The 16,031-nt window shown below is 30.0% G+C and overlaps 1 protein-coding gene across 3 annotated transcripts; it reads left to right on the top strand.

Annotated features, from left to right (window-relative positions):
* The first annotated feature begins 928 nt into the window (after positions 1-928).
* LOC105118711 (putative G3BP-like protein) lies at positions 929-7,663 on the top strand. 3 transcript variants are annotated; one of them, XM_011016722.1, is made up of 9 exons: positions 929-1,015; positions 1,986-2,172; positions 2,896-3,190; positions 3,297-3,529; positions 3,609-3,789; positions 3,899-4,020; positions 4,124-4,189; positions 6,593-6,656; positions 6,878-7,663. In XM_011016722.1, the coding sequence occupies exons 2-9, from the start codon at positions 1,987-1,989 to the stop codon at positions 7,105-7,107; spliced, it is 1,377 nt and encodes a 458-aa protein (XP_011015024.1). In that variant the 5' UTR covers positions 929-1,015; position 1,986; the 3' UTR covers positions 7,108-7,663. The 3 variants fall into 3 exon arrangements, with proteins under 3 accessions (XP_011015024.1, XP_011015023.1, XP_011015025.1); XM_011016721.1 differs by lacking the exon at positions 929-1,015 and adding an exon at positions 1,022-1,154; XM_011016723.1 differs by lacking the exon at positions 929-1,015 and adding an exon at positions 1,212-1,234.
* The last annotated feature ends 8,368 nt before the right edge of the window (positions 7,664-16,031 follow it).

Below are 16,031 nucleotides of genomic sequence, written 5' to 3'. Positions count from 1 at the left end.
AGTCTCATGACTAGGGTTTCGGGTCTGAAATGTTAATTCAAATTAACCCTGACTTTTTTTTCTCCCATCAATCAATTTCATCCTTTAATATTAGATTTGTTAAAAATTAAATTTCATGGTTTCATTCACCTTCTTTTTATAGGGTTTTCCAATCTCATATCCAAGGTTACTAGTAAGGTGAATTAGATTGGGTTGACTCAAATGCTCTCTAGGTCATTTTTTTAGATTGAATATTTTTTTGACTTCACCTTTCGTTATTTTGTTTGTTTGAGTTTCATACTTTATGTTATTTTGTTTTTCATTAGGTCATCTTGTTATTTTGTTTTTTATTAGGTCATTTCGTTTGCATGATTCGACTTGCAAGCTTTAAAGGCCTGATTTGGGTTTGCTATTTTTATTTTTATTCTTATTTTTTAGGTTCATTTTGTTGATTTTTTTTTATTTCATCCTCAAATATTTTGAGACTTTAATATTATTATATTTTTATTTATTTTTTTATGAAATTATTTTGGCTTGATGACGTAGATCATGGGTTTGTCATGCTAAGTGAGGTTTATTATGGTCATTTTTAATTTTATTGTTTAGCCTTGAGTTGTCTAAAATTAAACTTTTTTTTTTCAGCAAGTATTTTTTTATGCGGTTCATCATGATCACATTTTTTTAAAATTTAATCCATTTATTATCATTGTTTAATAAAATTATTTTATCAAACCTAATTATTTCATTATTTAGCAACGGACAGATTTTTTTTTTATTTCTTTATTTATATATACACTTAAAACCCAATCTGAAACTGAACCTAATGTAAATCTGGATCGGGTTTTAATACCCAAATTTAATTCAAAACCGAACTATTTTGGGCTGGGTTCAGTTTGACTGTTGACCCGAATAATACTCACTGGGAACGACTCAATTCCAGCACATGGATAAACCCACAAACCGTAACAAAAGGGAACCGGACCCGCAGAAGTTGTAGCCCAACATTATAGGGAAACAGAGGCGTCACAGTTCGCAGGTAACTTTCGGTCTATTCGTGTTTTGTCTGCTCTCCGTTCTCCTCTCTTTTACTCCCCCTCTACTCTTTGAAGCCACCCGCTATACCGGTTCACCTTATCAAACCTTTCTCTCGCTTTCGAGTTTTAACATTATTTCAGGTTCTCTTTGGCCCCTTCTTTTGTTTTTGGATTTTACCCTTTTTTATATGTTCCTTCTATGCGGAGTCCATTTTGTTTAGTTACGAAATCGTCATCCTTTTTAATGTTTGCTTTGTGATGTTCTTTCTTTTTAAATAGTTTTGAGCATTTTATTGTTTTTTATTTTATCAGGCATTATAATGGGTAGTTGCTACTTTTTAATAATATTGGATCATTGATAAAAATGTGATGATTTTGGTTTCTTTTTTTTTTACATAGAAAAAATGGGCTATTTTTATTATTGTTGTTGTTGATGTCAATGTTGGTTGATTAAGTAGTATTTTGTTGAATTTCTATAATGGGAAACTTCAGTTATGTGTTTTAAAGGGTGGGTTTAGGGTTTATTCTCTTTGGGTTATGCTATTTGGATCCGGTGAATGTCACTATTCGCTTTAAATATTCAATTTTTTCAATTCGTTTTTGAAAATTTTAGAATTTATTGCAGTTGTTGTTGACTATAGTCTCTCTGACAATGTTGATGTACTTATTTTCTTGAAAATGTGGTTGCATTACATATCAAGCGCATATTTGTTCTTTTTTTTTTTCCCTTCTCTTTGGTCATGAGAGAATTTTCCCAGTAGTTGTACAATGAAAACTGTCAATTCCATGTTGTGGATTACACGCTTTGTTTGAATTTTTTTCTCAATGTGATTCCAAGAACATCTGGAAATTATTCATTTCCTTGCCCCAGTACTTATAAAACATGATTATTTAAACCTTTTAATCATGTTCTTTAAGGTATAGAAATGCTGTTTCATTGACATTGTTGCATTCTCTTTTGCTATCCATCAGAATGGCATTACAAACAGCGAGCAACCCAACTCTTCCCAGTGCCCAAGTGGTTGGAAATGCTTTTGTTGAGCAGTATTACTATATTCTTCTCAGCTCACCTGAATCAGTCCATAGATTCTATCAGGATTCAAGTGTGCTAAGCCGTCCAGATGCTAATGGTGTGGTGACATCAGTGACAACAATGCAAGTGAGTTTCTTGGTGTGGCAGTCTTTCCATTAGCAGATGCATATCCTCATAGATTTGCTGTTGATACTTTTCAGTTGTTAATGATCCACAATGTACAGATCTTTATCTCACATCAAGGTGGCTGTTTGAGGGCTAGCAAATGGTTTAAAATGATTTTACAAAAAGTGATGTGGCAGACACAAGAAGATTGATGTATCTCTTGATTATTTGTGTCTGCTGTCAGCCTCAAATCTGTCTAATTGCTATATGTTTATGTTGCCTCTTATTTCTATCATAGATGTAAAGTTACATCATATCTGCTGATAAATTGCAATGATGTTGCCAGTATTAATTGCTATGAGAAAAAAAATTGAACCTCGACATTGGCTAGATTCTAACAAATTTCTTTTCTGTAATCTTCTGCTGTTACACCATTGTAATACTAAGGCACTTTCAAGATTTCATTTTGTTGGATTATTGTCACGTCATACATAACTTGTAAAAGTTTTCCTGTCTGAAATGTAACGAGACCCATGAGGAGTCAGCTGCATAATAGTGATGGGTTGGAGTTTGTTCCCTTTTTCTTATTGTCAGGTTCATCTAATCTCACAATCATTGTTTGTAATTTATTTTTAACTGATCTGTTGTATTCTTTTTCTAAGAATGTATGGATGAAAAATGTTTGAATTTTTTACTTGAGAACTAACAGCGTTATCTGAAAAGAGATTATTTTCCTTGGAACAGGGTATCAATGAGAAGATACTTTCCTTGGATTTCAAGGACTGTAAGGCAGAAATCAAAACAGCAGATGCTCAGATATCTTATAAAGACGGGGTTACTGTGCTAGTAACTGGATGCTTCACGGGCAAGGACAATGTGAAAAGGAAATTTGCTCAGTCATTTTTTCTCGCACCACAAGACAGTGGTTATTTTGTCCTAAATGATGTTTTCAGGTATGTGGATGACAATGAATCATTGGAAAGTCATCTTGGCCATGGTGTTGATAGCAACCCTATTGTTCCCTCAATCCCAGATCAAGGTAAGATTTATATTCGCTCAATTTTGCATTGGCTGTTATTGTGTCATTGATTTATTTTCTGTTTTACTATGAACTTCCTAACATTGTGAGTTTTTTTTTTTTTCAGAGTCCGCTCATGTTCCTGATCCTTCTGCACCTGACCCATTACCTTCTGTTGTGGAAGAACACAAAAAACTTGCTGAGAAAGCTAATGAATCATCAGACCATGAGAAACAACTGGTTAATGAAAGAGAGATCATTGTGGAAGATCATTCAGATGAGCATGATGTTTCTGTAGTTGTTGAATCAGTTTCGTCCATGATCCAAGAGGATGCTCCAAAGAAATCTTATGCATCAATTGTGAGTTTATAGCCAGATATTTTTAATTCACGTTTTTGAAAATTACAAAGAACAGTATGTTCGATAATTCTTGTTTTAGGTTAAAGTGGCGAAAGGGAGCTTGCTGCCAATAAAAGTTTATTTACCTGCTAATACTACAAAAATGGTTCCTAAGAGAACTGAGAACCAGTCAGAAAAGTCAGTGGCACCTGTCCTTGAGCCTGAAACATCAGTGCCAAGCAGCAATGATGCCCCTGAAACTAGCAGTGCTCAAGAGGAAGGTATGTAGCTGAGATAATGATGTATCACGGAATTTGGGATTAAGTCTTTGTTGTATGTCAAGTATTTTTTTTTTAAGTGTATTCTCTAGTAACCACTTTCCACTGACAGTTGAAGGGCACTCCATTTATATTCGAAACTTGCCCTTTAACTTGACGGTTTCTCAACTTGAGGCAGAGTTCGAGAAGTTTGGACCTATCAAGGAAAGAGGTGTCCAAGTCAGATATAATAGGGTTGGTTCCAATCACTTTGCAGACCCATTGTCTTTTGCTTTGTTCTACTTACTTAAAAATGATTTCTTGGCTCTTTGTTAATATATTTGTTCTGTCAATACAGCAACAGGGATACTGTTTTGGTTTTGTTGAATTTCATTCCCCAAACTCCATGAATAGTGCAATTGAGGTTTGTCCATTCTTAGTCAAAGTTATTTTTAGTTTTTGGAGTGTTTCTGTTATTATTAGATGTTGCATGGTAATTGTTTTCATTCTTGTGGTATTTATTTTCTGTCAATCTCATGCCAACATATTTTTCTTCAACTCGTACACTTTATAAAGGGTCTTATGTTAAAAAAATCTGATTTCTTTTGCCCTTTTTTATTGTTGTGTACAGTGTCTTCTGGTGTTGTTTTGTATTTCCTGTCTTGGTTGCTTGCATTACCTAGCCCTTTCTCACTTGACTTGTGCAGCAGTAGTTAAACACAGAAAAAAAGGTCAAAGTAATTTAAGGTTGCTGTAGCCTGGAAAAGGATATAGCTCTGGTCATGATTAACAGAACACAATATTCTATGTGACATAATTAGGTGAAAACAAGAAAATATGCAAATATTTTGGGGTATAGAAATGGGAATTATTAATGGATATTGTGGTATTCGGTTACCTTCAAGCCTAAGAGTTTGGAGCTGTATGATCTTTCACATTATATTAAACTTGTAGCTTGGTTGGAATCTTGAATTGGAGTAAACATGTTCAAATAAATATCAATTAATTTGACTGAACTCAAAACCTATGAGCTCTAGTGCAATGCGATGGGGAATCAGTCACTAAATTTAAGGTAGAGTTCATCTGCAGAGAAGGTGCTTACTGGTTAGAGAACAATTTGGCATGAGATTTTGTTCCTTCTCATAAAATACTATTAATAGTGCTACCAACAGGCTCTAAGCATCACGCAGTCCTTCATACATGTGAGCTGGAGAGCCAGAAACATTTAAGCTTGGTCAATGTGTTGTCTTTGTCTTCACTTTGTTGAAGCAATGCAAGGAATATTTAGATGGAGGTTAAGCTGCTGCTCATTGTTTTTTTGCACTTGAATAGCTGCCAGAGGAAAAAACTGAGTATTGAATAGGATACGAGCATTCCTTTTATTTTTTGATGCAGGAAAGATTCAGTAAGCCTGCTTACTGGGATTGCTTGGTGAGCTAAGGTGTGAGACACTTAAAGATACTAGCATTGTTGATTGTATAATTAAATATCTTGGCTGTTGTTCCTTTGAATGCAGTTCAGACTTTGAACTGGTTGAGGTTCAAATACAATTAATAAAAGTGTCTGGACTTGAACTGTTATGGTGATGGAAAAACAGCAGTAAGTCTTATAAAATGATTCCTGTGGTAGGCTTTTATATTACGTGGTGAAAAAAGAACATGGACAAAAGAGGTTTTCAATAATCACTTAGTTGGAACTAGAATGGTTTTGGGGATTCTGAGTTGCAGCATTTTATTGGAAAGGATTGAGGAATAATTGGTGTATTTTCTAATCAAGGTAAGTTACTGAAGGGCAAACAATGTTACTGAAGGACAAGGGTGAAATTAGGTAACAAGTTGATGTTTATTGTTGAGGAAATAAAACATCTTTCCTAATCAAGGTAAGTTACTGAAGGGCAAACAATGTTACTGAAGAGCAAGGGTGAAATTAAGGGTGTGTTTGAGATTGTGGTAGTAGTGATGCTTCAAAGTGTTTTTTGCTTATAAATGCATCAAAATAAAGTTTTTTTTATTTTTTAAAAATCATTTTTGACATCAGCATATTAAAATAATATGATAACATTAAAATAAAAGGGTCATTTTAAGCACAAAAGAAAATTCAAAATTTGAGGAAATGCGGTTTGCACCGCATTCCTAAACACACTCTTAAGTAACAAGTTGATGATTATTGTTGAGGAAATAAAACAGTTTTTGCTGCGTAAGTAGCTGGTGGATATCTTGTGGCCTGGGTATAACCAATAGACAGGTCCCAAGTTCAAATCTCTTTCAAATTACCAAGCTATCAAAGATTACTGCATGTTTCTATGTTCTTATTTGCAATCAGAGGATAGGGACCTCGACATGGTTGTAAAGTATAATTCATATAATCAGTTACTTTTATGTGCAATTGTGAGGTCAATTTCCTAAGAGAGAGAGAGAGAGAGAGATTGATTGTGTGGGACTATAGCACTGCATTTTTTAGATAGTATGCTTGACTCACCCAACTTCTCTAATTGTCCACTTGGCTTTTGCAAAAATGGCCATTATTTCTCCCGTTAGCATAGCTTAAATCTCAAGTACATATGTATGGATCAATTTCAGTTCTTGATTCCTGAATGTCAAGGTGGTCATTTAGGTTGCTTTGACCTTTTAAGTTTGATATGATTTCTTAAACATGTTAAGACTTTCGGATGAACTTTTATTTATACTAAGATCGTCCTGTTTGTACTGTCAAAACATCAGTTAATCTGTTAATTGTTTGGAACTTCAGTGAGAAAAATATTCAACCATGTTTTGTTTCAAAATTGATAATTAGATATTGTGTTTCCTTAATGGAAATTATTATTCAGGCTTCACCTATTACTATTGGGGGGCGTCAAACAGTTGTTGAGATGAAGAGAACTAATACTCGAGGTAAGTGGGAAGTTTTATTCTGCTCTTTCATTTGCTTAGTTAAACTTTTCAATTTTCTACCTAGATCCAATGCAATAATTGAAAGATAAATGAAAGAAAGAAAAATGATGTTACTATGTCTACCTGCCAGGAATTTTGCTATCTCCCTGAGTTCTCATTTATCAATTATCATGGACTCAAATATATAACTTACTAATGTGTGGATGCTATTGATCGTGCAGTTGGTAGCGGAAGAGGTAATTTCTCTTATGGTAGGGCAGGGTTTCGAAATGACAGCTTCAGGGGCCGTGGGAACTACGGTGGTGGCAGGGGTTTTGGTAGAAATGATAGAAGTCGGGGTGAGTTTTCTGGTAGGGGAAGGAGTTCAAGTGGTCAAGTTGAAGGTTATCAGCAAGGAAGAGGGAGGGGTGGGCGTTCAAGTGGAGTAAAGCATATTGCTATTTCCTCATAACACGCATTCTATTGATTTTGGAGGCAAATTTTGGTATGGTCGTGCCTAGCAACAATGATCAAGCCTCAGAGCCCCAGAGTAGTTGAGTTACATGGTCAGTGCCTTGTAGTTAAAGAAATCTCAAAGTCTGGTTTTATCTTAGGAGCTTGCAAGGAAATAAACGGTGGATTCTGGTAGGAGTACAAGTAGGCATTTGTCATAGTTTAGAGTCTCTCCGATGACAAGAATTCCCCCCAGGTAGCATGCAAGTTTAAGGATGAGAAAATCAATCCCAAATATTTTTAGAAACTTTTGATGTTAGTTCTAGCGGAAGACGCACAGCACAGTAGTAGTAATTGGTGGTTTGTAATGACCAAAACATTTCCAGTGGATTGGCTAAGTTAGGAGAATACCTTTGTGATCTTTGTCACATGGACATGATTGCCGATGACTCTCTGGTGTTTCGTACAAGGTTTTGAAGGAATTTGGTTGGTTTTAAGTGCACGAAATGGTGTGTTGTGTTTTTCTTTCCTTTGTTAGTTACGCTATTATTTATTACCAAGATCTCTTTCTTGTCTGGATCAGAAGGGTTTGGCGGCGGTGGGGTTAAAATGTTGTTTTTTCTTTATAATTTATTTATTTTTTATTTTTTTCGTTAATTTTAAACAATTGAAAAAAAAATATTTTAATATCTCTATGAAAAAAAAAGTATTTTAAAATGAAATATTGGCAAACCTGCAATTATAAGAAGAGATTCTTGTCACTTGTCGGATAAGGAAGCAAGCTCTCTGCTGCTTTATCGGATAATGGCTACGCGGCCTATTTTTATAATGTTTAGTTTGTCTTTCATGTACCGACACTTTTGTAAATTTCAATTACATCCAAAATATTCTTTTTTATTTCAACTAAACCATTTTATTGAGTGTGTTAAAAACAAAAATATAATTCATATTGCAATGTTTCCTACTAGAATTCTCATGCTCAAAACCACCCACATCTAAGCGATGGCCAATTTGATCCGAATTGAGTTAATATCTATTTGCATTGATACAAGTGTGTGTGATATATATAACAATGGATTAGATATAGACATCCAAAACCCTTATACAATAGTAAAATGTTTGATCCGAATTGAGTTAATATCTATTTGCATTGATACAAGTGTGTGTGATATATATAACAATGGATTAGATATAGACATCCAAAACCCTTATACAATAGTAAAATGTTTGATCCGAATTGAGTTAATATCTATTTGCATTGATACAAGTGTGTGTGATATATATAACAATGGATTAGATATAGACATCCAAAACCCTTATACAATAATAAAATGTTGACAAATCAAATTGACCTAAGCAAGCCTAGTTAGCTTGAAAAATTCACAATTTGATCATAACCATGATAATTATGTAAAAAGTAAATCATAATAATATTTGAAGCTCAATTCTTAAATAACTCAATGTTTAAAGATTTTTTTTTTAAAATAAATCTAAAAAGAAATGAAAAAAATATATAAATCATCCGGGTAAACCAAATAAACTTGCAACATAATTCATAAAAATAAGATAACTCAATAAAAATTAAATAAAAATGAGTTATGAAACTCAATTAAAATAGAATTAAAAAAATCATTTTGAGTTTACTTAGGTTAGTCAATCAAACCCTCGACCCGAGTTGTGAAATTGGTATAACTTAAGCAAAAGAAAACAAAAAAATAAATTATAAAGCTCAATTCATAAACAACTCAATGTAGAAGCATAAAATTAAAAAACAAATCATTTAATAAAAAAGACAAAGAAAAACCCAAAGTAAACCTGCATTCCTATGACCCACATCATAAAATTGAGATAGCTTCATAAAAAGTAAATAAAAATAATTATGAAACTCAACTCTCAACCAATCTAATATTGAAAAATGAAATAGTAAAAACAAGTTGATAAAAATATAAATCAAAAGAATAAGAACTAAATTTCACATTAAAACAAATTAACAACATGTTTTTATAATCTGGAGCGTGTAAGGTGTAAAACCTGATGAAAGGAGAGAGAAAAGAGAGGAAAAGTAAGAAAAGAAAAATAGGTTAGTAAAGTTATATTGAAGCTACTATATAGACACGTGACACCTCATAAGATGACCACCTCCTAAACGAATCCAATAACATCAATCCCTAAAGTGTGTGGAGATCCTTTTCGAAGGTAAAAAAAAGGTTCACATGCCACCAGAACACAATTATATTCTTACACACATTGGCATTGGCGTATGTAACATATGTGTCACCCTCTTGTTTCTAATATGATGAGAAAAGGGATTGAAATCACATTTGTTTTAAATTGGTCCCTAAAGTCTAGATTGTTTTTTAATAAACAAAATTGAATTTTATTTTTTTAGATCAAGCATCCATCAAGCACCAAATTTGTTTCCCAACACCATAATGACCCAACACCAAGCCAATCAAAACCAAACACCAAGATTAATACTAAATTAATATAGTGTAAAAGGATTGAATTGAGGATAAAAAGAGGTTAAGTTACCAAAAATAATTATATAAAAAGACAATGTACTATTAGAATTCATAGTGTATTGTGACTAGGATCATAGTAAAAGACTGAATCTTTTTAGTTTTTTTGTAATATATTTATCTAAAATAAATATCCTCCAATTGATTATGAGTAATTGGGTTAAATTGCAAGATTTTTCTCTTTCAAAGACCAAGCTTGAACATTAACAAAAAGAAATATAAAACGAGTGGGGAAACATTGTAAATGCCCATGGTAAAAGATAGTTTTACTATTCTCTACACAAACCAAATAAATAACAAGTGATGTAATCTTTTCACAAGGACAATTTTTTCCCCTAAATTAATTGGGGTTAGATAAGTTCTTTTGTATTTTCTTAACAATTCAATTACTAAAATAACCTTTTAAGAAAAAAATAAACTTGTGCCCAAGGGATTTATTGAATTTCCTTTTTTTAATGAACAACAAAATTAGTTAATTGCTCTAGGGATAAAAAAAATAAAAATTTTAAACTTCCTTGCTTGGGCTTTTTCATTTTTTTTTATTATACTTATACGAAGTAAAGGATAATTTGATTTTTTTAATTATATAAAATATTAAAAAAATGGTTAGTGCATGTTATACATGTGCCCATAAGTAGACTTTACTCATACCTGTATGGTAGTGTCCCACAATGAAACACCTTATTTTGTGATGGATTTGGAAGCGCGTTAACGTCCTTTATCTAATAGTGCAACACATGTATGTAGTAGAGCGATAACGAGGATCTAATGGATTTTTTTATTCTCCTCCTTTTTTTCTCTCTCCTTTCCTTGCCAAAGTATAATGGTGTCTTCTTATTTATTTTTTGTATTCATATTGGTTCTCATTATTTTAATTGCTATTTTTTTTAATCTTTATGTGGTTTATGTTTCGTTCAATTCCATTCTTATACATTTAGTTTAATTTGATTTTTATATTAAATTTGATCCTCATTCTTTTAATTTTTTTTAATTTTCTAATTGAATTTTGTTTTTATTTTCATCCTTAGCATTTTGCTTCAATTTATTATTATATCAAATTTGATACTTATTCTTTTTATTACTATTTGTTTTGTTTTAGATCATTTTTAATTGTATTGTTTTTTTCAATTTCAACCCTTAATATGGTTTTTTACTCAAAAATTTGTTTTGTTTGCCTTTATGAGGTTAGTCCTGACCTAATGATCAGGTTTACAAGTTTTAAAGGTTGACTTTGAATTTTTTAGATTCTTTTATAAAATTAATTTATTTTCAATTTCATCTTCTTCTTTTTTGAATTGGTCTTGTGCTTTTTTTTTTCTTTTTATAGCTTATCCTAATCCTATATGCATGGTCATGAGGTTATTGAGTTAATTTATGTTAATTTTATTTTTTTTCCTTTGTCTTTTTCATTAATTTTTCTAGTTTCATTACTTAACATATTTGTATTAAGGATTTTACTTTGTTGTTTTTTGGGTTTTCCTTATATGTGGTCATTCCAAGCCTTATGACCATGCTCATGGGTCTCAAGGGTTAACATATATTCATTTTGGTTTTTTGAGGTCTTTTTTTTATTTTATTTTTCAATTTCATCATTCAAATTTTAATTATTTAAAAATTGATCTTTGTGTTTTTTTTTTTACCTTTATTTTTATGGGGTTATCTCAATCATGTTTCCATCATCGCAATTAGCAAGTTTACCCAAGATTTTGTTTTTTGTTGTTTTTCTAATTTTTTTTAATTTTATCATTTAATACCAGGTTGTTTGATAGGTAGGATTCATAATTTTATTCAATTTGCTTTTATTAATGAATTATTTTCTATTTTATTGAAATGAATAATCATTTAATTAGGTAAAAAATATATTCTTAGAAACAAAGTTATTAAACAAAACTGAGTACTAGGCTTATGTTGTGAGATTAAATATCTTAATCTAAGTTATCTCTTGATCAAATATTGATTTATGTAATTAGATGCATGTATAAACATTTTAATTTATGGTTGAGAATTTTTTTAAAATCTAAACAAAGTTGAAAAGCGTGTGTATTTAATTTTCTTGCTAAAAAAATATTTGACCAGTAGCAAAGCACTGATCACATTGCTAATGAATCACTAAAGCATATAAAGTCGGGTAAAATTATGCATATTTGAAAGATATTTCTGTGAAGGATTCAAATTATGAAAGCAAGCAATACAGTCCATCGACAATAATTAATTCATTTTGAATTGTATTTTATTAATTAGGAAAAGCAAATTTATTATAATTGACTAGTTTACTTCTTGTGCTATGTCGTAGGTTGAATTTAAAAAAACATATACATAAAAAAGAACATTCAACTTACAAGGAATTATTTAATATTGTCATTCAATTATATCCCACAAGTCAAACTTGAAACTCCCGACTAAAGTCATTGCCAAGTTTGGATTTTTAATTAAATTATGTGAGAGATAATCTAGTCAACTTGGGGAGTTTTAAGACAAGAAAATATTCAAAAGACAAGAAAATGACATAAAAACAAAGACCAGACATGCAAATTTAAAGATAACTTGGACACTGTTAAAAAGAAGTTTGACTTTTAAAAAAATAAAGTCGGCATGTATTTTTTTAACATTGAGACGATAACATACTAGATCAATTCTAGTAAATTCAAGTTAATTTATCAATTTTGTAACTTGAATTATGAATTTCAATAGGTTTAATAATATTTTTTTATTTTAATTAAATGATAAAAAATAAAGATCAATTCAAAATAAACTTAATATTAAATAATAAAAATAAAAATAAAAACAAGAAAAAAATCATCAAAAACCCAATGCTGAAGGTTTTTTCCTAAAAAAGAAAAAAAATATCAAGTCAAGCACTTGAGCTTGAGTGACCCAACGTATCAAGGCCTTAAACAAATCCACCACCATCAAAATTCTCTCATTAAATGAAACTCATCGATAATAAATTTGACTATTTTTGTTATGAGTATTGCAATAACCACCAATTTTCTTTTTCTTTAAAGGTTTTTCAGTAACTTTGTGTTTTTTTTTTCTAACTCGTGAATTGAAAATGAATAAAATAAACTTTTAGAATGTGTTGGTATTGTGATAGTTGTTGTAATGATGGTTTGAAAAAAAATATTTTATAAAGAATACTTTTAGTTGAGGTTGGTTTGGAAAAATATATGTTTGGTTAAAATTGTGGTTGAAATCAAGTTTAAACAAAAAATAATTTAATGTGTTTGGTTAAATAATGCTTTTCAAACTGGGGTTATAAAATAATTAAAAAGACATATTAATATTGATAGTTTTTTATTGAAATATTATCGATTTAACTACTATTATTATATCATGAAATAAACAATATTTTATATAAAATATAGTTTATTGTTGTATTAAACTATGTATAATTTTATCACGTATGAAATCTATCCAATAAGAACTATAGTTTTCATGGTTTCCTGAGTGTGTAACAACATCAGGTAAAATATCATCAGGAACAAAATTGGAATTGCAATCAAATTCTACAAATACCATATCATTATATGATCTCCTTCAAATGTAATTATATAGTGTCATTGAATCATGTTAAATATTAGTTTTTAAAATAAAACATAATATCTGTGAAATTGTTTTAGATTTATTTTATTTTATTTTATTGGGTCACACACTATTTAATGCATTTAAGTTTGAGACGGACCCGATTTAATGTATTTAGATTTGGGCCGGACCCAGTCCAACCTATATGAGCTGGGCTAAACCTAGCCACCTCGACTCGGTCACTGGCCCAAGCCAATAATCCGACTGGGCAAAGCAACACACGTGTTCAAGTGAATTAAAATTCACTTGAATAATGTAATGTGATAATAAAGCAAAGTGGGAGGGAATGAAGAGAGACTTACCTATGGTCTCTTGCTCCTGAAGATGAAGATAAAGTTGAGCACTTTTCTAGTTATTTCTCTATTCTGCTCCTTCTCCTTTTAGTGTATGCTTGGTGCTGGAGTTGGATGACAAAGACAATGATGTAGATGTATTGATTGGACAAAAGATAACTATTCTTTCTTTGTTTTTCTCCAGCCCCTCATTCTCCTTCTTCTTCTACACTTTTATGTTTACACTATTAATATGAACAATGGAGACATAGAAGTGCAAAAGAAGAAAAAGTTGCGTGCCTCTGGTTACTATGTTGTAACATAGTTTATAAAAAAAAGCAGATTAGAACTACTTTTTATCACCTTGCGTTGTGAACATATGAAATAATGGGATCCATAAATAGTAAATCCTATTTTTTCTTTATCAAACAGTTTATATTTACAATTTACTTGAAATGTTGTCGCAATCGCGTAAACAAACGAACACTTAAACCATGATAAAAATTATCATGAATTTAGAATGAGCTGTGTATTTTCTTTGTATTTTATTTTAAAGCTTAAATTCATATAATTGGAGCATAAAATGATGCAATTTAAACCTAAAAGAAACATATAATCAAGTAGTTCATTGGTCATATAAAAAATAGCCAAGTTTATATGTTCTTTTATATATAAAAAAGTTTTTGTTAATATTCTAGCTTTTTCTTCAACTATACATGGTTATTAATTAAATTAAATATAATTTCTAGCATGCTTCATAACACTTTCCTTTTCTCTACATATTCTTCTTTTAAGTTCTACATTTTATGTTTTCCTCACCTTAATGCTTTTTAATTATATTATTTAATTTTTTATTTACAATTTTATTAGTATAATATCTAGTTTTTTTCTTAGGTTTTGTCATCTAAAAAAAACCCATTTTAGTTTATTAAGTTTTTCTATCTAAAAAACTTAACTAATTTCTCAATAATCTCTTCTAAAAAAATCTATTGTTGTTTATTTTGATTCAAGATAGTCAATTTCAGTTTAGTTAGTATTTTTTTATAAGAATAATAAATTTCAGTTTCATAGTATTTTGATTTTTCATGGGAGCATATAAATTGGAAGTGAAATGTAAATTTAAATCAAAATATCAAAGTATTGAGAAAATAAAAAGGAATTTATGGTGCTTACATCGACAGGAGCGCATAAATTAGAAGTAAAACGTGAATTTAGGATGGTTTTAATGGCTGTTCTAGAACTTTCAGCTAGAAAATAGAGTGCTCGGCTCTAAGGACTTTAGCGAGGGTCTTATTTATGGCCCAGTAAATGCATTCCACAGGAATTTAAAAGATGATAGGAGAGTTATCAAATTGAACATGACTAGATTTGATGCCCGTGATCTCTCCTGGCCGGGCATTTTTTTTTTTATGTAAAAAGAGATTGCTAGAGTAAAAAAATATGAGATTTGATTTACTGATTTAATTAGTAATTTAAATAATATAAAAGTAAAAAGAAACAAAAAAAAATTATATCTAAACCCATTTTAATTATTGAACAATTTAATGTTGAAATATAAAATTATAAAAAAATAATTTATAAAAAAAACCTTGTTAAACTTGGTGATCTCACAAATTATAGATATAGGAATAAGATTGAAATAATCTTACAAAAAAAATTAAAATAATAAATTAAAATAAATTAATTTAAAAAAATAAAAATTAACTCACATTAACCTTTAAAATTAATGATTTCAATCATGAACAATGAACTAATCTTATAAAAGACAAATTATACAAAATAACATAACAAAACTAACAAGCAATATAAGAAAATAAAAGAAATATCAACTTAAAAATAAAACAAGAAAACAAAACAAACTTAGACGAACTCCTAAACATAATTTAATATTTAAAACTCCCAACTTGTAAAATCTTAAATTTGAATTCAATTAAAAAACTTAATTTTCAACTAATTTAATTTTAAATTATAAAATTATAAAAAAAATTAATAAAAAAACTTGTAAAAAAATATAGCAACATAAAAAATATAGATTCTGATAAAAAAAAATTTAAAAAGAAAGAGATTATAAAAAATTAATTTTGGAGTTATTGGTGCCGAACTTGCATTTGGGGCATCAAGACCTTCCACATGCTATGCTGGAAGGTGATATATGGTATCATCCTGGAAGGTGACGCAAATGGACTAACAACTATTTTTAATAATATTTAATATATATTAATAACAATAATGCCTCTTATGAATAAATAATTTTACTTTATTATATTTTTTAAAATGATATAAGATATATAACTGAAACATAATAGAATTGATAATATTACTTTGATTATATATATATATATCCCATTTTTTTAATAAATAAGATATTTAGCTTTAAAATATATATTTTTTAAATTTTAACCTTTCAATTCTTTTCTCTAATTTGGCCATCTCAAACTAAAATTTTTAGCCCCACCTTTCTGCGTGTGTATACACATAGACACACACGTGCATGTGTGTAAATTACGTGAGATAGTTGCAATATATTCACACAAGATTTATGGTAAAAAAAAAAAAAGAAGAAGTTTAAT

This window comes from Populus euphratica, unplaced genomic scaffold (genome assembly GCF_000495115.2).
Source record: "Populus euphratica unplaced genomic scaffold, PopEup_1.0 scaffold2174.1, whole genome shotgun sequence".
NCBI lineage: Eukaryota > Viridiplantae > Streptophyta > Magnoliopsida > Malpighiales > Salicaceae > Populus > Populus euphratica.
The sequence above is the reverse complement of the archived record's forward strand: the minus strand, read 5'-3'. Positions and strand labels throughout refer to the sequence as shown.

Bases quoted from the DNA above. Each gene is read 5' to 3' on its own strand.
- LOC105118711 (XM_011016722.1), top strand. From the start codon at position 1,987: ATGGCATTACAAACAGCGAGCAACCCAACTCTTCCCAGTGCCCAAGTG. The intron at 3,191-3,296 runs GTAAGATTTATA...TTTTTTTTTCAG, and splicing joins TCCCTCAATCCCAGATCAAG to AGTCCGCTCATGTTCCTGAT. The intron at 3,530-3,608 runs GTGAGTTTATAG...TTCTTGTTTTAG, and splicing joins AGAAATCTTATGCATCAATT to GTTAAAGTGGCGAAAGGGAG.